Source organism: Amphimedon queenslandica, unplaced genomic scaffold (genome assembly GCF_000090795.2).
Source record: "Amphimedon queenslandica unplaced genomic scaffold, v1.1 AMPQUscaffold_13110, whole genome shotgun sequence".
NCBI classification, from domain to species: Eukaryota; Metazoa; Porifera; class Demospongiae; order Haplosclerida; family Niphatidae; genus Amphimedon; species Amphimedon queenslandica.
The window spans coordinates 32,992-54,087 of NW_003546654.1; the positions used below are offsets into that span (position 1 = coordinate 32,992).

The window sequence follows — 21,096 nt, forward strand, 5'->3', positions numbered from 1 at the left end:
ACTAAACACAGCAGTCGACTTGGTGATACTAATATACTCATAGTAAAGATGAGAGAGTGTTTAATGGATTCCTACATTGGTAAGAAGTCATTTTATAATTTTATCAGTTAGTGGTTGCACTGTGTTTAGAACAGCAGAAGTGGAGGGAAGCACTGCAAGTTGCTGTTGCATTAAAAGGGCAATATGAGTGAGTCTATTAAGATCATTATAATGATGCAGTAGATATATCATGTGTTCTGGTCCTTAGTGTAAATTAAGTTAATGTTGCAATTCTCTAATACACTTGTCATCTTTAGGTTATATTACTCAACTTATAATCCATTCCTTGGGCTCCATTGTTATAAAATAGCCAAACTATTACAGCAAGTATCAGAAGATACAGCAGCTCTTAAAGAATCAATGAAGCTACTGGATAAAGTAAAGATGATCACTTTTTGCAATGTACCAAAAAATACTTATTCTGTGTAGGCTATTGGTATACTGTCAGTGACTCATGGCTCAACTCATCACTGTGTTGTAGAAGGAAAGAGATTACTGTATGATACTGGGATGGAACTAACTGGTAGAAAAGTACATGTATAATCATCTTATGTATACACATACAACTGTATGTGTGTGCATTGAAATTGGGAGTGATTTCAGAGAGCCTGTTCTTATAGACATATATAACATGCTTAACAAACTGCTTAGCTATGCATTTTTGTACTGCATCACAATACTGGGTGTTACCAATCAAAGTATCAAATTTATATCACTACACGTGAGCAAGTATCAGAAATAATAATAATAATAATAATAATAATATTAATAATAATAATGATAATGATTAGCACACTGACACACATGCTAGTTTCATTTCAATCCTCCAGTCTTCATTTGCATCCAGGTGGAATACCAAAAGGATCAACAGGCAGAGTAGTAGTGACATTAACATACCTAGTATTGAAATGAATATAAGAATAAGTCTATGAGCATGTTATATTATATAATAGCATGTCATCTCAACATGATGTTAATGTGACTGCTGGTTTTTGTTTTAGCAGCACCTTTTACTGAAAAAATAATCATGAGTTTCTTTAGAGACAATACTTGCTAATAGAAGTTATGAAACTTTACATCATCATATGCATGCATACAACATGCATGTAGCACATGATGCAGTGCTGGATTGGTTGGTTGTTAATACTCTTATTATAGGTTGTATAACTAATACTCCTGTTTCACATGCAGTTATTACTACAAAAAACAGGGATGATTAATGTTATAGTCTATTGTGTAACATTTGCTGATAAGAGTTCAATGGGTGTCATGCAGCTCTCTCTTTTCTTGTTTCATTGATTTATTGTTCAGTTTAACAGCTAAATTTCATTCACTTGTAATAATAAAACACACAAAAGCAGTAAAGATCACTATAGCATAAGCACAAAAATAAAAATAATAGCAATTAAAACAGGCCTATAAATTAGCACTCTAAAGTTATAATTAGCCTCGTCACACTTCTTTAGCATCGTCACACTTCTTTTAGCATCCAGGAGGCATGCTAAAGGGATCTGATGGAAGAGTAGTTGTTATATTAGTGTACCTAAACAATATATTGATAATAGTTATTAGTCCAATAGTTCATAATTCTTACTTAAAGACAGCTTCCTTCAGGGGACTTGCAGTCAATGTGGCACGAAGGATAGGAACACACACACTACCATCACCAATTGGTGTATATGTTGCAAAATAATCGCCATCAACACTGTTAGTACCATAATAGTCATACGCCAGTACACCTAGGTTAGGCAGAGATGATCCTAGGTACTCGGCTCCACTGGGGTTAGAAGTAGAACCAGCTGGTACTCCAAAGTTTGGGATATCACCAGTAACATTTCCCTTAGTACACTGTCCTTCAATTGAAGTGTATGATGATCCCTGCATGAGACAGTCATTTATATGATCAGTAATGTATGCTTTTAACTAACAGTTGAGTAATCAAGGAGTGTGATAGTCTTTTGAGCTGATTCTTGTGCAACAACGTCAGATATCTTGAGTTTCTTGGCATTACGATCATAATTAGCCTCAGACATTCTCAGTGCTAGCTTGGCATCTTCAAATGAGATCTGCACTTGCATTGTGAATATGAATTCTTGCATTATTATATGTAAATAATTACTTCATAAATGTAGCCAGTCCACTGTGTTGGGGTGGTGCCACAAGCTGGTGCTGCCTTTATTGGATTAGCAGCCACAAAGAGCAGAGCAGCAACTACAACAGCAAGATATTTCATCTTTTCACTGCAAATAATTTGAGTATAGAGTGACTTTCCAAATTCAGGAAAAACTTTGCTAAATGAATGTGCTGAAATCACAACCCTTTATACTCATAATCTGATGACTGCAAATGATATAGCACAGCCTTACCACCGTGGTATGTTACATATAATTATATCATTTCCAGTCATCAGACAAGGGTTTATAATACAACACAGCCTTACCACCGTGGTATGTTACATATAATTATATCATTTCCAGTCATCAGACAAGGGTTTATAATACAATCTTTTGCTGGACGAGATCATAAGTACTGAGAGAGCTTTCTGTCATAAATTGGCAGCTAAGATGAAGCACTTCTTTATGATTGTTGCAGCCACTGCTCTGTTGGGCATGCATAGTCTCGTCGCCCAGCTATGTTGGGCATAGCTAGTGCTGCTGCTATACTTGTCAGGAGACTCCACCAACATGGTCTGGCCACCTGTTTGGGGTCACTATATATATGATGCAGCCTACCTCAAGTTAGTACGTGATCAAGGTCCCAACTTCAGGACTGCCTTCAGACACACTAAAGTTACTACACCATGATCTGGATCCGACTGACCATTGTTGTTGCAGAGGTTCGTTACGTGGGGCTTTAATAGCTCTTAAAGAATGAATGAAGCTTGAGTTGGATAAAGTAAAGATAATTTGTAATGTGCCAAAAATTATTTATTTTGTGTAGTCTATTGGTATACTGTCAGTGACTCATGGCTCAACTCATCATCACTGTGTTGTGGAAGGAAAGAGATTACTGTATGATACTGGGATGGAACTAACTGGTAGAAAAGTACATGTATAATCATCTTATGTATACACATACAACTGTATGTGTGTGTGTGTGTGTGTTTTATTGCACTGAAATTGGGAGTGATTTCAGGGAGCTTATTCTTATAGACAAAACATGCTTAACAAACTGCTTAGCTATGCATTTTTGTACTGCATCACAATGTGTGTTACCAATCAAAGTATCAAATTTATATCACTACACGTGAGCAAGTATCAGAAATATTAATAACAATAATAATAATGATTAGCACACTGACACACACGCTAGTTTTATTTCAATCCTTCAATCTTCATTTGCATCCAGGTGGAATACTAAAAGGATCAACAGGGAGAGTAGTAGTAACATTAACATACCTAGTATTGAAATGAATATATTAAGAATAAGTCTATGAGCATGTTTCATAAAACTAACTCTAATAGTGATTCAGCTAGTGGTACTACAGTCAATGTAGAAGTTATAATTGGAACACACATTTCTCCATTCCCAATTGGAGCAAACGTTCCAAAAAATTCTCCTTCACTCCCTGCTCTGGAATACTGCTCCACCAGTACTCCTAGATTAGGAAGCTTGGATCCAAGATACTCTGGTGCTCCAATACGTTTGGCCCCCTCTGGAACTCCAAATTTAGGAAACTCAGCCTCTTCTATTCTTTCCTTCCTGCATTGCCCATTTTCAGAAACATAACGTGTTTTCTATTGACAAGAAGCATAATAGAGGGATCAGTGCATTATTTACTGTGCTCCATTCTTCCAGTGTGGTTCTCTTTGGTGATCCAGGGCTGACATCAGTATCAGTAATCTTGATCTTTTGACTTTCCCTGTCGTAGTTGGCCAGAGATATTAGCAGCTCCAGTTTTCCAAGGCGGAACTCAATCTATTCCAGAAGAGAAAAAAACCATCTCATTCCACTATCATTCCCTTACACTCCTATATTCCTTACTGCATAGATGTATCCACTCCATGTTGATGGTGTTGCAGCGCACCTCTCTGAAGGCTGAGCAGTAGCAATTCCAAAAAGAACAACAAGAAGAAGTACACTCAAGGACATACTGAGTTGCTATTGAGCTCAAGAGTCTCTGTAATTTGCTATGGAGACTATGAATGACTATTGTTTGACCTTTTTTTGCATTATATAACAGTGTGTCATCCCAACTTGATGCATGTGACTGTACTGCTGATTCTTATTTCAACACCTTTTAAAGGTATCATGAATTCAATTGGAGACAATGTCACTGTGCTCATTATGTAATGTTTCCTAACCAATACTCATGTTTCACATGCAGTTATTACAAACAGCATCAGGGATGCATTGTGTTATATTGTGTAACATTAGCTGATAAAGAGTTCAAGCTCTTTCTTTGTGAAGTGTCATAAGTGTTCAGCTTAATTTAATTCATGTATAATATTAAATCTTAGAAATATTAATTATAGCATAAAAGCAATCATTCACAAAATAATAATGACACCTAATGTTCAATACTACATTAAAGTTTCGCCACACTTCTTTTAGCAACCAGGAGGCATGCTAAAAGGATCTGCTGGAAGAGTAGTTGTTATATTAGTGTACCTAAACAATATATTGATAATAATTATTAGTCCAATAGTTCGTAAGTCTTACTCAAAAATAGCTTCCTTCAGGGGGCTTGTAGTCAATAGGGAACGAAGGATTGGAACACATACTTCACCATCACCAATCGGTGTATATGTCACGTAATAATCTCCATCAACACTGTCAGTACCATAATACTCATACACCAGTACACCTAGGTTAGGCAGAGATGATCCTAGGTACTTGGCTCCGTTGCGGTCGGCTGTGGCACCACCTGGTACTCCAAAGTTTGGGATTATTCCAGTAACGTTTCCCTTAGTGCACTGTCCTTCAACTGAAGTGTATGATGTTCCCTACATGAGACAGTCATTTATATGATCAATAATGTATGCTTTTAACTAACAGTTGAATAATCAAGGAGTGTGATAGTCTTTTTGGCAGATTCTTTTACATCAATGTCAGTTAGCTTGAGTTTCTTGGCATCACGATCATAATTAGCCTCAGACACTCTCAGTGCTAGCTTAGCATCTGCGAATGAGATCTGCACTTGCATTGTGAATATGAATTCTTGCATTATTATATGTACATGATTACCTCATAAATGTATCCAGTCCATTGTGCTGGAGTTGTGGCGCAAGCTGGTGCTGCAGCCTTTCGTGATGGGGCAGCATTAGCAGCCACAAAGAGCAGAGCAGCAACTACAACAGCAAGGTACTTCATCTTTTCACTGCAAATAATTTGAGGATATAACTCTCCAAATTCACAAAAACTGTGCCACAGTGTGCTGAATTCACGACCTTATGCTCATGATCTGATGACTGCATAATGATGTAACATAAATTTTGACAGATAAAAGCTAATTAGAACTTTTACGGTACAATCTGTTGTACAATCATAGTGCGATTTAGGCTTTCTGTAGTAATATATCCAGTATGCATGGTTCTTTTTGGTGATACAGGGCTGACCAGGGGCGTATCTAAGCTCTGAGTATTGGCTGGGCACTGAGAAAAAATATGCGGCGCGCTTCGCGCGCCGCGAAAATTTTTAGAGCTAATTAATATTCATGATGGGCGTGGTCAATTAAATACTACGATTATTACTTTAATTAATTTTAATTTTTATTTAATTTAATTGTAATTTTACAGAATGCCTAGAACAATAAAAATAAGTACAGTACAGAGAGAAAGAGAGGACAGAGGAAGCATCCTGAAGGGTTACTAACAAGAACTGCTGGCACCCGGAAAACAGAAGAAACAAAAGAAAAGAGAAAATAAGATAAATAGATAAATAAATGGACAGATAAAATATAAAAATTAATAATCAACAAAAAAATGAATGAATGGATAGTGATATTAAGCTAAGATGTGCACTTCAGTGCTTATATTTTCTTCATTAGTAGTAGTACTGGCCTTGGGAAGACATTCAAACAGACCCAGCAGAGTTTCTTAGCCATTTTCAACTCGATTACTTTAATAATTAATGTGAATAGTCTAATAACTGATTGGTTAGTAGTAGTTATTATTTTAAAAATGGCAGCCCAATTGCCCAAATGGAGCTATGGAAGTCTCTACCATGTCATCATTATATTTACACTGGCTAAAACTATTAGCTATGCTAGTCTTGTCTCATTGCTATCATGATAAAGTGAGCAATATTTTTAAAAGGACTAATATACAAAAGAAAAAAATTTTTTGGTCTGCTGAGTTGGTCGGGCACAGGCCCACCCAGGCCCACCCTTAGATACGCCCCTGGGGCTGACGCAGTATTCAGTAATCTTGATCTTTTGACCTGCCCTGTCATAGTTAGCTGGAGATCATAGCAGCTCCAGTTTTCCAAGGTGGAACTCAACTCTGTATCACTGACACTGAGAATAGAGACAAAAACTGCATTTCATTGTACTTCCCTAGCTTGCACTCTGGCATGCATATTCCGTCCATTTTGGTGGCTGGTGTTTCAGTGCACCTTTGTTCTGCAGGCTAAGCAGTAGTACTGAATGGGCTGTGCTGGCTTTATTCTTTGACATTTTTATGTTACATAATAGCATGTCATTCCCTCATGATGAAGTGACTGATGATTCTTATTTCAGCAGCAGCTTTTGAAGATAATCATGAATTTCATTAGAGACAATGTCACATTATATGCTTACTACTACAAGTTATGAAACTTTACATCATCACTGATATATGCGTGCATGCAGTGCTGAATCAGTTGTTAATACTCTTACTAATACTCGTGTTTCACATGCAGTTATTACAATAAACAACAGGGATGATTAATGTTACAGTCTATTACATAACATTTGCTGATAAGAGTTCAATGGGTGTCAAGCTCTTCTTTCTTTGTCTCATTGTTTTATTATTCAGTTTTGCAGCTAAATTTCATTCACTTGTAATAATAAAGCACATAGCAGTAAAAATCACTATAGCATAAACACAAAAATAATAATAATAGCTATTAATAAAGGCCTAAAAATTAGCAATATAAAGTTATAATAGTTTTGTCACACTTCTCTTAGCAACCAGGAGGCATGCTAAAGGGATCCGATGGAAGAGTAGTTGTTATATTAGTGTACCTATACAATAATAATAATATAATTATTGATTATAATTATTAGTCCAGTAGTTCATAATTCTTACTCAATAATAGCTTCCTTCAGAGGACTAACAGTCAATGTGGAACGAAGGATTGGAACACATGCAGTACCATCACCAACTGGTGTATATGTGACATAATAATCTCCATCAACACTGTTGCTACCATAATACTCGTACACCAGTACACCTAGGTTAGGCAGAGATGATCCCAGATATTTGGCTCCACCAGGCTCAGCCGTTGCATCAGATGGTACTCCAAAGTTTGGGATATCACCAGTAACATTTCCCTTAGTACACTGTCCTTCAACTGAGACATATGAGTTTCCCTGCACGAGACAGTCATTTATATGATAATGTATGCTTTTAACTAACAGTTGAGTAATCAAAGAGTGAGATAGTCTTTTGGGCTGATTCTTTTACATCGACGTCAGATATCTTGAGTTTTTTGGCATTACGATCATAATTAGCCTGAGAGATCCTCAATGCTAGCTTGGCATCTGCGAATGAGATCTGCACTTGCAGTGAATATGAATTCTTGCATTATTATATGTACATGATTACCTCATAAACGTATCCAGTCCACTGTGGTGGGGTGGTGCCACAAGCTGGTGCTGCCTTTATTGGATTAGCAGCCACAAAGAGCAGAGCAGCAACTACGACAGCAAAGTACTTCATTTTTTCACTGCAAATAATTTGAATATAGAGTGACTCTTCAAATTCACAAAAACTGTGCTACTGTGTGCTAAATTCATGGTCCTTATAATAATTCTCATGATCTGATGACGTAAAAAAATTTAAACAGAAGAGCTAAATAGAACCTTTACGGTACAATTCATTGTTTTTAAAGGCTGGACGAGATCATAAATATCATAAGTACGATTAGCTGAGAGACTTTTCTGTGATAAATCCGCAACTAAAATGAAGTGTCTCTTGATGATTGTTGCAGCCGCTGCTCTGTTGGGCATAGCTAGTGCTGCTGCTACTTGCCTGGAGAGTCCACCAATATGGTCTGGCCACCTGTTTGAGGTCAGTATGGTGCAGCCTGTGTGACCTTGCAAGCTATATTACCTAATTGCTTTTTATTAATAGATATCCACTGACAATCCTAGGAGAGCTGTCATTAGTTATAGCAGAGATGAAAAAAAGATTAAAACCACTGACTACAAGGGTGTGCCTTTACGTACCACACTTGATGATTATACCACCGTAAGCCTCCTCTTGTTTCACTTGTTGTTGATGTATTTTAAAAGGGTACAAGGTATGTCTCTGAAAATGGAGAATGCAGAAAGAGCAACCTTACTGGGACCATCCCAACTTTTGGAGTACCAGAAGGATCCCTGCCTAACCCAGTAGGTCCTCATTATCTTGGTGGGAAGCTGCCCGACACAGGAGTACTGGTGTATGACTTTTATGGAGAGAACACCAGAGATGGAATCTATTTCCTCACTTATGCTCCTGTTGGAGAGGGTACAGTATGTGTCCCACTTTACTTCACTTTCCTTGCTAAGCCTCCTCTGCTGCAAGAGTAAGTTGTCAGTTTGCACTAGAGTCAGTACATCTTAATAATTATATTATTATTTTAGGTTCACTGAGCTTGTTACCACTGTGCCTCCTGGTGCATTTAGCATTCCTCCAGGCTGTGAATGAATACTGCCAAGGAAGGAACAGCATTATTACTGACATTTATGTATACTGCTTGACTTTAATTTGCTTACTATTGTTATGTAGTTTTTTTATTAGTCTATAGTCTTTTTTGGTTGAAAACATTAATATTGATACTGATATGATATTTTTTGATAATAAACCTGCAAAGATTTATAATAAGTCACCAAAGATTTCAGTTAGCCTTTTTTATCAGTAGTTTTTATCACTGACGGGCTATGGCTAAGGTTAGATCCTAAGATAGTGCTATAGCAAAACAGCCTCATCGCGGAACGCCATAATGGTGTGATTAATCAGTTCTGGACTGAGTTGTCCATGTATTGTTTTATCATAATATTAGCTAATGTTGTGCAACAATCGCGGGATCAGATGGCGTGATGATAATTTCACGTGCCTAAATAAACTTTTCTCGCCGGCTCGCTAATATTTGCACATAAAATCTGAGGCGGCACTAGTTTAATCTCAGTCGTCGGTCCAGCCTATATACAGTCTACACAGAAGTCCTCATATTATTTTACAAAGATGATTCTTGCTTTAGTAGTTGTTGCAGCTCTCTTCATTAACACTGGCACTGCTCAGCCAGATGAGCCAAGATGCAGGGAAACCCCAGAGACCTGGTCTGGGTATCTTTACATTGTGAGTTGCAATGTGACCCAGCTATATTATAGTGCATTAAATACATTGTGTATATATATATATATACATATATATATACATATATATAGATTAGTGTTCGTTCAACTGAAGCTCGCTTCACAATATCCTTGGGCAGCTATAGTAGGACTGCACAAAAGATAAAAATCACTGATGTGAAATCAATGACCAATGAACCATTGAGAACAGTACTGGAGGATTATGAGAAGGTATAGTTTATTGTAAATAGTGTTTTTCATGGAAGTTATAATCTTTAGAGGATTCGCTACACATCTGTTAGTGGTAGCTGCAGGAATGAAACACTGGAAGGAGAGTTCCCATCATATGGTGTACCAGAAGATGCTCACTTTGATGGGCCAGTAGAAACACTTGGTGCAAAAATAGCTGGACTGGGAGTCACAGTTGCTCACTACACTATTGCAGAGCGTGGCTTTTCCTACTACACCTATCATCCACTGGGAGATGAGGGTACCCAGTGTATCCCAATCACAAACTCTATTGCTACTCTTGAACCTCTTGGGGAAGACATCATACAGTAAGCTATTAGCTATATATAGCTGAATAAAATGAAATTTATGCAACTTATAGGTATGCTAATGTCACTACTGTCCTACCTACTGATGCTTTTAGCTTGCCTCCTGGATGTGGATAAACATATGATGAACATCAAAACTGAGCTGTGTTAAACTAATTATATAGTATAGATTTTGTTTTCTGTCCTTGAGTGGTTTTTATAGGCTTTGATAAAACAAAGTTATTAATAAGATGATTAATTATTCATAGATGTATAATATTAATGCTATACTCAGCATGATTAACATTATGCAACATTAAGTAATAATAGTAACTAATTCAGCATAGAATTTCATGCAAAAGGTCAATTAGTTTGGAAATGAACTATTGACTGCTTATACCATTATGGCACCAAAAATTTAATAGAAGCAACTCATATTTATGACCTTTCTTATCATTATTTAATAATGACCCATGCATTGATGTGCATATTGCACAAACAACTGCAGAGGGTAGCCATAATGCATATTTCTCAGGAAAGCCTGTTTTCAAATGATAAGGAAAGTCTATACTGTGCATAGAGATGTACAGGAACACAGTTTGAGTCAACTACAATTGATGCTATGTGATAGAATTGTGTCATTTGCTAACTAATTTGCAATAGGTTTGTGGTATTTTCTGAGCATTGAATTAGTTGAGGTGTTTTTCATGATTACTTCTTACATAATGTTGCATAATGCTAGTCAGGCAAGTGTGAATTATGTGACAATGGTTTGACCTACCGTATACGTCCAAATTTTCGAGGGTTCAAAATTTCGTGTTTTCAATGAAATTTGCTCAAAAGTTAATATTCGTGTGAGCTAATTTTCGTGTTCTGGCCATAGTCTACATACAATAGAATGGCATTAGAGGTGGTTTAAATTTCGTGGATTTAAGGTGAGCACGAAAATAACGAAATTTAATACACCTCGAAAATTAAGACGCGTACGGTATATTATACTGATTATAGATCTATACATCTGATAATTGAGGGTGTGGCTAGCTGGGTTGGTATTACTGTATTCGATCTAGCTGTGATGTCAGCATTCAATGTACATGTAATGTCATATCAGCACATGTACATCTACATAGTACACAAAATTTGGCTCCAAATCACCCCAACTTTTTATTACGTACTCTGATGCATATTGATGCCCTTATGCTGTGTAGCAAGTTTGAGTTGATTCCAACTAAAATTTTTCGAAGTGTGTCATCTGCATCCCATCTATACATCCCATGTATACAGTGAGTAGATCTAGTCCTGTGCCCACTTTTTTACATGTCAAAACTACAGCTGATAAAACAACATGCTTTATGTGATAAACAGGCTCTTTAACGATATTCACTAGATGTTAGTCTAGACACCTGATGGTCTGATAATTGACATATCTGCTTTGCAAAGATGATTGTTGCTTTAGTAGTTGTGACATCTCTCTTAATTAACACTGGCACTGCTCAGCCAGAGGAGCCAAGATGCAGGGAAACCCCAGTAACCTGGTCTGGAGTTCTTTTTACAGTGAGATACAATGAGATCAGTAGAGTATTGCAATACTTTTTATATTATAGATTAGAGTTGGTGTTACTGAATCTAAATTCATAATATCCTCAGCTAGCTATGATAGGTCTCAGCAGAAGGTAAAAATCAGTGATATGAGATCTTATGCAAGTAGAAATGCTAAACCTTTAACAACAGTATTGGAAGACTACGAGAAGGTATAGTTCTTTGTTGTTCAGTTACAATGAATTAACAATTTTTAGAGGATCCGGTATGTATTCTCTCCTTTGAATTTCACCTGCAGGAATGAAACACTGGAAGGAGAGTTTCCATTATTTGGTGTCCCAACAGGAGCTCACTTTGATGGACCAGTGGAAACACTTGGTGCAAAGTTACCTGGACTGGGAGTAACAGTGGCTCATTACACTTTTGAAGAGCATGGCTTTTCCTACTACACCTATCATCCGCTAGGGGAGGAGGGTACCGAATGTATTCCAATCACAACCTCTATTGCTACACTCATGCCTCCTGAAGACGTCATTGTACAGTAAGCTATTGAATGAAATGAAGATGCAGGTTCATTTTCTACAACTTATAGGTATGCTAATGTCACTACTGAGCTTCCTCCAGATGCTTTTAACTTACCTCCTGGATGTTGATAAATCTACAATAAACACCTCAAGATTGAGCTATAGCTGCACATGTTAAACTATTAGTGCTGTTTATAAATTATATTGTATTTCTTGGCTTAAGTTTTAACATAATGTAATGCCAGAGTGGTTTCTATAGGTTTTGATAAAATAATATCATCATACTAGTAAATGCTATACCTATAGGTAACTTATCAAAGCTGCTTATCTGATCATGGAATTCAGTGTTGAGTTGTTTCTCATGATATAGTTTCTTACATAATGTTATACAATGAATGCTGGACATGAATAGGATTATGCAACATTATGTAATAATACAATGATCTGATATATTATCAAGAGTACAAACCAAATGGTGAATAATGTGTTCTATTGTCAGTGTACTGATTAGCTGAGCTGTTTTCAAACTATGTTTATTATTATAATTAATGTTTGCCACCTAATGAATATCAAATGTAAAGGACACTTCTTATTATATTTATTCATCAATGCTTAGATCTAGGTGTTGCATTTTGATTTGAGCACGTGCTTTAAATGTGCACAATTCTCCAAAAAAAGTTAAAATTTAACCCTCTGTTGAATATGATTAAATGGCGGCAAGCAGTGTGAAGCAATTTTAAAGAAACATGAGAAATGAACGTTAGGGATAGTAATTTAAAGGTAAGGCTCGCCATTATTGTTACTATTGATTCTTTATACTATAGAGCGGTGACTCAGGTAATACATGTACATTTTATCATACTAATAAACCTGGTATTGGTTAGAATCACAGCTCCAGTGTTTGCTCTCGTCTCTGGAAGACCAGTCACTAGCAGTCAACAGTCCTGATCTATTACCAGCAATACAAGGATCACATCATCAGGTAATCATCACAAGGAAATGTACATGTTCTTTATTTTGTGAATTTTTTGTAATTGTTGATACTATTTATAGACTGCTGTTGCTAATTATAGTTTTTTTATAAATAGATTGTCGAGTGTTTTGGGTTTCTTGTTGATAGTTTAAGAGGATTGTTATCTACTGGAGGGAATGAAGCAGCTGGAGAGAAATGTCAAGTAGATGCAAAATATTATTATGACTATGATACTCTCTCTCCCCCCTCTCTCTCTCTCCCTCCCTCTCTCCCTCCTCTCTCTCTCTCCTTCCATTAGTGTATGAACACTATTGTTAATAGTTTATCTGTTGTACTAATGAATATCAAACAGTCAGTACAACAATCAATTAATAATAATAATAATGATACATCGTTAATGACATCACTCTCACTAATGCTGTCAGTGATTCTTAAAATTATTTTAATGATTCTTAAATTATGCAAAGTAAGTATAATTATATTTATTATTAATTATTAATTATTATTGATTGGTGTGGTAGGATATAGAGACTAATCATGAATCAAGTTTCGAATCATTAGCAGCTGGTCTTGGTTCATTATTCAAATCAACAGTGTCATTATTGAAGGTAGAGAATCACATGATAATCACATGATCAATACATTACTATGTAGGCTACATGTGAGGGTGTGGAGTTAGTGAAGCCACACCCACTAACGGAGGACAGATCAGACAGTGCAATAAAAAATGGTTAATAAAGCCATTTAATTATTATTTTGTATCATTTTCTTTTCTTTTTAGTTCTTTCTTCATTATTCCCAGTAGTCCAGCTGTCCTTACAGTTTGATCCAACTCTTCTCCTAATCTCTTGGAAGTCCCTCGGTAAACTCGTCTGTCACTTAAAGGACGCTCCTCGGTTGCTAGGCAATGATTGCCACGCCTACTATGAGATGATACAAGAGCTGTGTAACGCTATTCTAATTAAAGGAAGAGAAACCATTGATACCGGAATTAATAATAATAATGATGATGGAGGGGGACAGGTTGGTTATAGAATGGAGGGATGGATGTACATATAACAGCTGTAGATGAAAAATGAGGTTTCTATTGTATAATTAGCTTTAATACTCATTATAAATATTATTATTATTATCATCATTATTATTATTATTATTATTATCATTATTATTATTATTATTATTATCATTATTTCTAGTCTTCAAGTGAATTGGCTAATTTATTCTCTCGGTTACTTAAACTCTGTCGGTTCTTTGCCAGCCTCATAGTGAGGATAGTACAGGTGAGAGAGAAAGAGGAGGGGATTAGATAAAATGGAGGAGTCAATGTAGAGATAGGAGAGACACAGTGTCCATATATTGATGTACATACTCACAACTGTTACTGTAGGAATATGACAATTATCATCACATTATTAGTGAAACCGTCTTTAATTTCTTACTGGAATTAATAAGGTATACCTATTGAGGCTTACTGTAACATTGTATGTTATTTATTTATTTTGTTATTTATTTGTTTGTTTGTTTGTTTGTTTGTTTGTTTGTTTATTTATTTAGTTTACTTCCTCCAAGTCCATCTTGTTCAAAGGCAATACCTAAACCAGTTCTGCTGCAGCTGGAAGCAAACATACCTGTGGTGGTATGTTCGTATCATGTTGCTTAACATTTCTCTCTTTTTCTTTAGTTGGAGCCATTGTTTTCTTGTCTTATGAATTGTGAAGAGTTTCTTAACCTGCTAACAACATCATCAGGTATTGATGTACATACGCTTCTGTGTGTGCTTTAATTAGAAATAATGTGCATTAATTAGAAATATTGTGCACTAATTAGAACTGACCTCAAGGTACTCTTACTCCTGGTGTTATTTGATTTGTCTGTTGCTGAAATCATTTCAAAAGCTAGAAGGTACGATATTAATAGTTATGAATCATTTTGATTTCCTCCCCCTGCCCCACCTCATGCTCCACCCACTTCTCTACAGCTCCATCTCGTACGTACCTACTGGAACCAATCACAGCCCAAGAAGTACATGTACATGTATTATTAATTAATTAATTAATTAATTAAATATTTTTAGAGCACGTCAAATGACACTAATAGAATATTGAGAGCAGTTTTTCATTGTACCAGCAGCTGTAAGACTTCTCTAATTTAATCTTCAAATTATTATTAATTTTTATATATTTATTTTTTAGGTCATGTTGAGTTTAGTTTGCCGGTCAGTCTCCCGGGAATCGTTTCTATTGGTCAGCCACTGGTTGAGGTCTCACTCTACGAGCACTTGTGTGTCCATGTGTGCAGTTTAGTGGCACTGATGCCGGCAGAATATTTCCAGCAGCTGGTGAGGAAATATTTATATTTTCTTGTCAATTTTGAGTTCTTTTTTTTAATCTGTTGCCTTCAAATTTTTCATATTATTATTATTAATTTTGTAGGAGAGAGTGCTATTGTATAACTTGTTTTCTGAGGATTTCTATTGTTCACTGTTATCAGCTGATCTCTGGTCCTTTATGGCCAGGTAATGCACATACACATGTACTTTCAAGTCTTCTGGTTTCTCTCTTGTTAGGTGGAGCACTAGTGAAGTATGTTACAGCCACGTCAAACTGTTATCAGACCTGGTGAGTGGTGAGGACTTTATATGCAGAGTCAAAGTTCCTGTACTCTAGTACAGCGTCTTTGGCCAAATTTTTCCAAAAAATGGCTCCAAAATTACCCTCCCCCCCCCCCATTTTTATTACATTTTCTGATGCATATTGATGTCCTTATGCTGTGCAGAAAGTTTGAGCTAATTCTGACTTCAATTTTTCGAGTTACGGCCATTTTAAAAAATGAGCCAAAATCTAAAAAATACTCAAGGCTATAGCCCATGGTTTTTTCCAAAAAATGGCTCCGAAATCACCCCCAAATTTTTATTACATTTTCTGATACATATTGATGTACTTATGTTGTGTAGAAAGTTTGAGCTAATTCTGACTTCGATTTTTCAAGTTACGGCCATTTTAACAAAATGTCAAAATTCTGAAAATTACCCAAGGCTATAGCCCATGGTTTTTTCCAAAAAATGGCTCCAAAATTACCCTCTCCCCCCCCCATTTTTATTACATTTTCTGATACATATTAATGCCCTTATACTGTGTAGAAAGTTTGAGCTGATTCCGACTTCAATTTTTCGAGTTACAGCCATTTTAAAAAAGTAGCCAAAATCTAAAAAATACCCAAGGCTATAGCCCATGGTTTTTTCCAAAAAATGGCTCCGAAATCACCTCCAATTTTTATTACATTTTCTGATACATATTGATGTACTTATGCTGTGTAGAAAGTTTGAGGTGATTCTGACTTCAATTTTTCAAGTTACGGCCATTTTAAAAAATGAGCCAAAATCTGAAAAATACCCAAGGCTATAGCCCATGGTTTTTTCCAAAAAATGGCTCCAAAATCACCCCCAATTTTTATTACATTTTCTGATGTATATTGATGTACTTATGCTGTGTAGAAAGTTTGAGGTGATTCTGACTTCAATTTTTCAAGTTACGGCCATTTTTAAAAAGTAGCCAAAATCTGAAACTTTACCCCACTATATTGTGTATATATGATACAGTTTTCTGATTAGTTTTTGGTTCTATTTGTAGGTCCTCGTTATTCCTGATTCTGCTTCCTCCCACACAATCAATAACGTCAAGTGTCTCTTTTGGAGACTGTTTGCATTTTTAACCCCACAGCAACAGGTTAAATTTATATGAAACAACATGTACATGTACGTATTTATTTTAATTAAGCATTCAAAGAAATTACTTTTACTAAGTAATAATTACTATTAAATTTTTAAGAAATACTCTTTTATTTCAGGAGTTGCTACTACACAAGTTCACTCCAGTATCTTCTAATAATGTTCACTTCTGGTCTACTGTTCCTGTTTCAGCTCTCACTTCTTCTTCAGCAAAAAATGTAATTTATTATTATTATTATTATTATTATTATTATTATTATTAATTATTATAGTTTTCTACATTATTATTTGATTATTGTATGGATACTCTGAAAAAAGACGACCACTCCTCTACAACGACTGTAAGACCATTATGATCACGTGACTATCATGTGACTTATTGTTACTATTTATAGATCCACTGTCTACGGATTATATACAACACATTATCCAGTACACAGTGTAGACCACACCTACTGACACACCTCCCTCCACTAATTGATGTCATTATTAAATTGATGTCTTTTTGCGTTACAAAAACAACAGAAAAGCAATTAAAATCAGTATGGACATAGACTAATGCTGTGTAGCATTTTTATTGTATTTTATGTCATTTCTGCTTTCTTAGGATTATAATGGTACTGCCATTAGTGATCACTCATTATCAGTTGCTGCTTTATTACTGAATGACATGAACAAGGAGCAAATTATTAAAGTAAAAAAGACAAATTAAAACTTAATCCACTCCCCCATATTTATTCATTGCAGGTTCTACACTCCACTTACTGGCTGATTGCTAATTCACTTAGCACCAATTCTCCACTACCAGTTGCCGGTATATATTCTCTTCTTCATTCTTGTGGTCCTTTAAATCATCATGATCTCAAAGAGACTCTCTGTGCTTTATTTAATACCTTGCTGAGTGCCGAGTTGCCATGGTTACCCAAACAGCTGGTGCTTGAGTCTTTTAAACATTTTGCTGAAGTGACTCCATTTTCTGATATCCTTGAGAAGTGCATACCAGAAAGTGTCAGTTCATTTGTCATTGACTTCATTCAGAAGGTAAGAGTAAAAAAATAATACCTTCTTGTAAAAAAACAGAGCAACTTTCTTGTACCAAAGTGTCCATTATAAAGAGGCTAGTCTGTATGTTAGTAACGTGGTAGTGTTACTATATGCTTAGATATTTATGTTAAAATAAATTGTGTCAATTTTGTTTTATTTTGCTGTAGATTCCTCACGGTTGCAATGGGCACCCTGAACTACTGGAGACCTCAAATATAATTAAAGTATTATCAGATCAAAGACAGTATCTGCTTAAAGGAAAAGTTGAACAAACTGAAGATCAGGAGTCTATTGTTGAAGCAGAACCAACTAATACTGCAATGGAGATTGAAGGGAATGGTATCACCAATGTGTCTTCAGATAATATTGTAAATCAAATTTGCATGCATAGTTTTGCCAGTTAATATTCCTTTCTCCTCTTTTAGACCGATCAGGATATTCTGTCAGATTTTAGTTCTTCATGGTCACAGCTACAGTCTAGTATATCAGATACTTCTTCACTTACTCCATTGATGAGAAGTGAGTTGACAAAGATCTGGAATGAATTAGGAGAATATTTAAAAACAAAACATGATGATAAATAATAATATTATGATCCTCTGTGTTAAATTTATATCTTTGTATATATACATTTTAACAGCAATGACCAATTCACCATAAACAATTATAAAATATAGGGCAGCTGCACCTCCAGCCAATAGTGAACCCACCCACGTAATAATTTTAATTAATATCTAATTAGCCACGCCCTCTAAAGTGGGTGGGCCTTGTAAGGTTGTTGTGAGAGCATAAAAATGAATTAAGTGACTGCTTTCTAAACTTTTATAAGATTTAGAAAGAATGCAAGAAGAAGGAAGAAGGCCTTTCGTGATTGGAGTAGCTGGTGGCACTGCCTCAGGAAAGGTAGGTCCAGAAAGAAAGAGAGAAAGAAAGTTGAATAATGAAATTAAAATAATAGTTGTATATACACCATGTTTTACGTTTATACCCTACTTGTTTGAGAATCATCATTTGTGCACATTATATTGAGGTTTTTGTTAAAATTATTATTTCACATCTACCTAATATGGCTTTAAAGTCACTGCCAAGAAAGCAGCCATTATTCTTCAGTAAAATAGTATTATACTCATCTCAATGTAGTGTTATTACTATGAGTAATACTAATGATGATAGTAATAATCATTGTATTCTTTTTTTTAATTGTCAGACTTCAGTATGCCGTAAAATAATGGAGGCAGTTTGTCAGGAGGGGGTCAATCCAAAGGTAGTCATGATAAGTCAAGACAGTTTCTATCGTGATCTCTCTCAGGAACAGAGGGAGAGGGCTTCAAGGAATCAATACAACTTTGATCATCCTGGTAAGACATAGTGACAACATGGCAACTAGTTGTTTTTGTGCTTGAACTTTTATGTATAATTTATGTTTATGATGTAGTGAAAGTTAATGAATTGAGTGTAGTTTCACCAGATTTTTAACAGCTTAAAATTAGATTGCTACTTCAAATGAGCTACTAATATAAAGATATTGTTGTTGTAACTAAGGATCATTTGCTGTTTATTTGCTCAGTCTGCAGTTATATAGTCTGATGTAATTCATGTGCTTACCAAATGCAATCTGGAACTATAGCTCATGCTTACCTTGCAATATGACCTGTTTATTGTGCAATCTGCTTACTACTCAGTGCAACTATCATGCTTCATGCTGCAATCTCATGAAGTTAGCATGCAATTTCTTATATAGTAGACTAGACTAGGCAAAGTAGCTACAATTGCAATATCAGCACAAGTTATTGATAATGCAAGAATCTATTTATCCTAACAATTTTTATAGCTATTCATTTCTGATTGCTGTTATTCTTTCTGCTGAAGTAATGAATATCATTATTCCTTTTATTAAGATGCATTGGACATTGACCTGCTAAAGAAAACACTTAGGGAGATTGTGGCTGGTAGAACTGTCGACATACCTGTGTATGATTTCAAGACTCATACCAGGTAGGTATCAAAACATGGGCATGAGTCTTCGCTATATAATAATCATTATTAGCATGGGGACAAGTATATATATTTAAGTGGGCCCATAGTTATTGCAATTTCAGATTATATTTTTTTTTAGATCAAAGACAGAGCGTAGAGTAATCCAACCTTCTGAGGTAATACTAGTTGAAGGAATCCTCATTCTCTATGATCCTGAGATTAGAGAAATGCTTCAAATGAAGCTCTTTGTGGACACGGACAGCGACACAAGGCTAGCTAGAAGAGGTGGTGATCAGTATCCATAGCGACTGATACTATCAATATTGTTATGTGTTTAGTTTTAAGAGATATTCAAGAGAGAGGTCGGACATTAGAATCAGTTCTTGATCAGTACACTGTGTTCGTGAAGCCTGCCTTTGAAGAATTCACACTCCCAGTTAGTGATTGATAAATACTGTAATATAGTGCATGATCAAATTGGTGGTTTTTAAAAGATTTTGCAATGACATGTCATTGAGCATGCACCAAAATAGCAGATTTTATAGTGAACCCACCAATTACTAATATTTCAACTATACTCTATAATTGCTGAGCTCTATTAAGAATTTTACTATAATATTCATTCTCTCTTTTAGACTAAGAAGTATGCTGATGTGATTATACCTAGAGGAGCTGAGAATGATGGTACTCCAATACATGACCATGCACTATATAATCAATATCTGTATTTCTTAGTTGCAATTAATCTCATTATTCAGCATATCAAAGACATCATTTCTGGTAAGTTAAAGTTAGAAGACATGACAGGGTCTAGAGGTGGCCTCTCATTCCCAGCAAGAAAGAGACATGTTTCAGAATCCTCAGCTATACCTCTGGCACGCCCTCACTAAGAGACTATTAGAGTGCTTTATTGTTGTTTATTGTTTAAGTTTATTATTTTGTTTTTGGAAGGACTGTATTATATATTACTTAGTGCCTTATTTGGTGTTGTAAATTTTAATTTTGAATTTAATAGCTCATAATTATGTAAATTACAAAAAGGTAGACCTCATTGGCAGCTTACAGTCACAAAATAGCATTTTATAATAGAAACTAAGTCAACAGTAACTTGAATCTAAGTTAGATGACCTTATACATTCATAGGTTGTACTTGATGAATTTAGTGTTCCTTTTGTCAAAACATAATTAGAAACAACATTTTTTGATACTTTCTCTTGCTGTATCGTTTCCCTCCGTTTCTTCTTGTGTTTCAATAT

General features: G+C 35.5%; 9 protein-coding genes and 1 long non-coding RNA gene across 11 annotated transcripts; 7 read left to right on the forward strand and 3 right to left on the reverse strand.

Annotated features, from left to right (window-relative positions):
* The first annotated feature begins 6 nt into the window (after positions 1–6).
* On the forward strand, positions 7–778 carry LOC109585148 (uncharacterized). Its single transcript, XM_020001118.1, has 4 exons — positions 7–79; positions 130–187; positions 297–417; positions 469–778. The coding sequence occupies exons 1-4, from the start codon at positions 49–51 to the stop codon at positions 580–582; spliced, it is 324 nt and encodes a 107-aa protein (XP_019856677.1). The 5' UTR covers positions 7–48; the 3' UTR covers positions 583–778.
* Positions 779–1,338: 560 nt separating this feature from the next.
* Positions 1,339–2,333, reverse strand: LOC109585147 (halilectin 3, beta chain-like). The gene is made up of 4 exons (XM_020001117.1): positions 2,159–2,333; positions 1,968–2,105; positions 1,634–1,917; positions 1,339–1,582 (listed from the first exon to the last, which is right to left on the reverse strand). The coding sequence occupies exons 1-4, from the start codon at positions 2,270–2,272 to the stop codon at positions 1,522–1,524; spliced, it is 597 nt and encodes a 198-aa protein (XP_019856676.1). The 5' UTR covers positions 2,273–2,333; the 3' UTR covers positions 1,339–1,521.
* Positions 2,334–2,496: 163 nt separating this feature from the next.
* LOC109585149 (uncharacterized) lies at positions 2,497–3,282 on the forward strand. Its single transcript, XR_002186350.1, has 2 exons — positions 2,497–2,934; positions 2,980–3,282. It is a non-coding gene; the product is annotated as an uncharacterized LOC109585149 (long non-coding RNA).
* Positions 3,268–5,640, reverse strand: LOC109585146 (uncharacterized). The gene is made up of 7 exons (XM_020001116.1): positions 5,227–5,640; positions 5,036–5,173; positions 4,702–4,985; positions 4,024–4,650; positions 3,820–3,957; positions 3,496–3,776; positions 3,268–3,437 (listed from the first exon to the last, which is right to left on the reverse strand). The coding sequence occupies exons 1-4, from the start codon at positions 5,350–5,352 to the stop codon at positions 4,590–4,592; spliced, it is 609 nt and encodes a 202-aa protein (XP_019856675.1). The 5' UTR covers positions 5,353–5,640; the 3' UTR covers positions 3,268–3,437; positions 3,496–3,776; positions 3,820–3,957; positions 4,024–4,589.
* Positions 5,641–6,995: 1,355 nt separating this feature from the next.
* LOC100631627 (halilectin 3, beta chain-like) lies at positions 6,996–7,979 on the reverse strand. Its single transcript, XM_003389237.3, has 4 exons — positions 7,788–7,979; positions 7,599–7,736; positions 7,269–7,552; positions 6,996–7,204 (listed from the first exon to the last, which is right to left on the reverse strand). The coding sequence occupies exons 1-4, from the start codon at positions 7,899–7,901 to the stop codon at positions 7,144–7,146; spliced, it is 597 nt and encodes a 198-aa protein (XP_003389285.1). The 5' UTR covers positions 7,902–7,979; the 3' UTR covers positions 6,996–7,143.
* A 71-nt stretch (positions 7,980–8,050) lies between these two features.
* Positions 8,051–9,015, forward strand: LOC109585155 (halilectin 3, beta chain-like). Its single transcript, XM_020001129.1, has 4 exons — positions 8,051–8,252; positions 8,316–8,432; positions 8,477–8,751; positions 8,810–9,015. The coding sequence occupies exons 1-4, from the start codon at positions 8,145–8,147 to the stop codon at positions 8,871–8,873; spliced, it is 564 nt and encodes a 187-aa protein (XP_019856688.1). The 5' UTR covers positions 8,051–8,144; the 3' UTR covers positions 8,874–9,015.
* Positions 9,016–9,328: 313 nt separating this feature from the next.
* LOC109585154 (halilectin 3, alpha chain-like) lies at positions 9,329–10,324 on the forward strand. Its single transcript, XM_020001128.1, has 4 exons — positions 9,329–9,524; positions 9,614–9,751; positions 9,800–10,077; positions 10,131–10,324. Exons 1-4 carry the CDS (start codon positions 9,411–9,413, stop codon positions 10,192–10,194), a joined length of 594 nt encoding a protein of 197 aa, XP_019856687.1. The 5' UTR covers positions 9,329–9,410; the 3' UTR covers positions 10,195–10,324.
* Positions 10,325–11,455: 1,131 nt separating this feature from the next.
* LOC109585152 (halilectin 3, alpha chain-like) lies at positions 11,456–12,393 on the forward strand. Its single transcript, XM_020001125.1, has 4 exons — positions 11,456–11,610; positions 11,661–11,807; positions 11,853–12,136; positions 12,188–12,393. The coding sequence occupies exons 1-4, from the start codon at positions 11,497–11,499 to the stop codon at positions 12,246–12,248; spliced, it is 606 nt and encodes a 201-aa protein (XP_019856684.1). The 5' UTR covers positions 11,456–11,496; the 3' UTR covers positions 12,249–12,393.
* Positions 12,394–12,793: 400 nt separating this feature from the next.
* Positions 12,794–18,524, forward strand: LOC109585151 (uncharacterized protein C1orf112-like). Of its 2 annotated transcripts, none has more exons than XM_020001122.1 (26): positions 12,794–12,899; positions 12,944–12,956; positions 13,004–13,101; positions 13,208–13,294; positions 13,391–13,558; positions 13,614–13,700; positions 13,747–13,822; positions 13,874–14,115; positions 14,289–14,372; positions 14,480–14,544; positions 14,647–14,728; positions 14,774–14,840; positions 14,920–14,994; positions 15,071–15,120; positions 15,167–15,224; positions 15,285–15,430; positions 15,525–15,607; positions 15,659–15,710; positions 16,722–16,817; positions 16,939–17,037; positions 17,092–17,160; positions 17,215–17,361; positions 17,427–17,513; positions 17,567–17,860; positions 18,031–18,231; positions 18,289–18,524. In XM_020001122.1, exons 1-26 carry the CDS (start codon positions 12,873–12,875, stop codon positions 18,445–18,447), a joined length of 2,712 nt encoding a protein of 903 aa, XP_019856681.1. In that variant the 5' UTR covers positions 12,794–12,872; the 3' UTR covers positions 18,448–18,524. The 2 variants fall into 2 exon arrangements, with proteins under 2 accessions (XP_019856681.1, XP_019856682.1); XM_020001123.1 differs by having other exon boundaries at positions 12,795–12,899; positions 15,071–15,114.
* A 79-nt stretch (positions 18,525–18,603) lies between these two features.
* On the forward strand, positions 18,604–20,852 carry LOC100632255 (uridine-cytidine kinase 2-like). Its single transcript, XM_011408012.2, has 7 exons — positions 18,604–18,766; positions 19,071–19,221; positions 19,762–19,858; positions 19,980–20,125; positions 20,179–20,276; positions 20,476–20,524; positions 20,576–20,852. Exons 1-7 carry the CDS (start codon positions 18,704–18,706, stop codon positions 20,728–20,730), a joined length of 759 nt encoding a protein of 252 aa, XP_011406314.1. The 5' UTR covers positions 18,604–18,703; the 3' UTR covers positions 20,731–20,852.
* Positions 20,853–21,096: the final 244 nt, after the last annotated feature.

Bases quoted from the DNA above. Each gene is read 5' to 3' on its own strand.
- LOC100632255 (XM_011408012.2), top strand. From the start codon at position 18,704: ATGCAAGAAGAAGGAAGAAGGCCTTTCGTGATTGGAGTAGCTGGTGGC. The intron at 19,859-19,979 runs GTAGGTATCAAA...ATTTTTTTTTAG, and splicing joins GATTTCAAGACTCATACCAG to ATCAAAGACAGAGCGTAGAG. The intron at 20,126-20,178 runs GTGGTGATCAGT...TTATGTGTTTAG, and splicing joins CACAAGGCTAGCTAGAAGAG to TTTTAAGAGATATTCAAGAG.
- LOC100631627 (XM_003389237.3), bottom strand. From the start codon at position 7,901: ATGAAGTACTTTGCTGTCGTAGTTGCTGCTCTGCTCTTTGTGGCTGCT. The intron at 7,737-7,787 runs GTAATCATGTAC...CTGCAAGTGCAG, and splicing joins GGACTGGATACGTTTATGAG to ATCTCATTCGCAGATGCCAA. The intron at 7,553-7,598 runs GTTAGTTAAAAG...TGTCTCGTGCAG, and splicing joins CACTCTTTGATTACTCAACT to GGAAACTCATATGTCTCAGT.
- LOC109585146 (XM_020001116.1), bottom strand. From the start codon at position 5,352: ATGAAGTACCTTGCTGTTGTAGTTGCTGCTCTGCTCTTTGTGGCTGCT. The intron at 4,986-5,035 runs GTTAGTTAAAAG...TGTCTCATGTAG, and splicing joins CACTCCTTGATTATTCAACT to GGAACATCATACACTTCAGT. The intron at 4,651-4,701 runs GTAAGACTTACG...TATATTGTTTAG, and splicing joins CTGAAGGAAGCTATTTTTGA to GTACACTAATATAACAACTA.
- LOC109585152 (XM_020001125.1), top strand. From the start codon at position 11,497: ATGATTGTTGCTTTAGTAGTTGTGACATCTCTCTTAATTAACACTGGC. The intron at 11,808-11,852 runs GTATAGTTCTTT...AACAATTTTTAG, and splicing joins TATTGGAAGACTACGAGAAG to AGGATCCGGTATGTATTCTC. The intron at 12,137-12,187 runs GTAAGCTATTGA...TACAACTTATAG, and splicing joins CCTGAAGACGTCATTGTACA to GTATGCTAATGTCACTACTG.
- LOC109585148 (XM_020001118.1), top strand. From the start codon at position 49: ATGAGAGAGTGTTTAATGGATTCCTACATTG. The intron at 80-129 runs GTAAGAAGTCAT...CACTGTGTTTAG, and splicing joins TTTAATGGATTCCTACATTG to AACAGCAGAAGTGGAGGGAA. The intron at 188-296 runs GTGAGTCTATTA...TGTCATCTTTAG, and splicing joins GCATTAAAAGGGCAATATGA to GTTATATTACTCAACTTATA.
- LOC109585154 (XM_020001128.1), top strand. From the start codon at position 9,411: ATGATTCTTGCTTTAGTAGTTGTTGCAGCTCTCTTCATTAACACTGGC. The intron at 9,525-9,613 runs GTGAGTTGCAAT...ACATATATATAG, and splicing joins GGTCTGGGTATCTTTACATT to ATTAGTGTTCGTTCAACTGA. The intron at 10,078-10,130 runs GTAAGCTATTAG...TGCAACTTATAG, and splicing joins CTTGGGGAAGACATCATACA to GTATGCTAATGTCACTACTG.
- LOC109585147 (XM_020001117.1), bottom strand. From the start codon at position 2,272: ATGAAATATCTTGCTGTTGTAGTTGCTGCTCTGCTCTTTGTGGCTGCT. The intron at 1,918-1,967 runs GTTAGTTAAAAG...TGTCTCATGCAG, and splicing joins CACTCCTTGATTACTCAACT to GGATCATCATACACTTCAAT. The intron at 1,583-1,633 runs GTAAGAATTATG...TATATTGTTTAG, and splicing joins CTGAAGGAAGCTGTCTTTAA to GTACACTAATATAACAACTA.
- LOC109585151 (XM_020001122.1), top strand. From the start codon at position 12,873: ATGAACGTTAGGGATAGTAATTTAAAG. The intron at 13,102-13,207 runs GTAATCATCACA...TTTTATAAATAG, and splicing joins TACAAGGATCACATCATCAG to ATTGTCGAGTGTTTTGGGTT. The intron at 15,121-15,166 runs GTACATGTATTA...AAATATTTTTAG, and splicing joins TCACAGCCCAAGAAGTACAT to AGCACGTCAAATGACACTAA.
- LOC109585155 (XM_020001129.1), top strand. From the start codon at position 8,145: ATGAAGTGTCTCTTGATGATTGTTGCAGCCGCTGCTCTGTTGGGCATA. The intron at 8,253-8,315 runs GTCAGTATGGTG...TTTTATTAATAG, and splicing joins GGTCTGGCCACCTGTTTGAG to ATATCCACTGACAATCCTAG. The intron at 8,433-8,476 runs GTAAGCCTCCTC...GTATTTTAAAAG, and splicing joins CACTTGATGATTATACCACC to GGTACAAGGTATGTCTCTGA.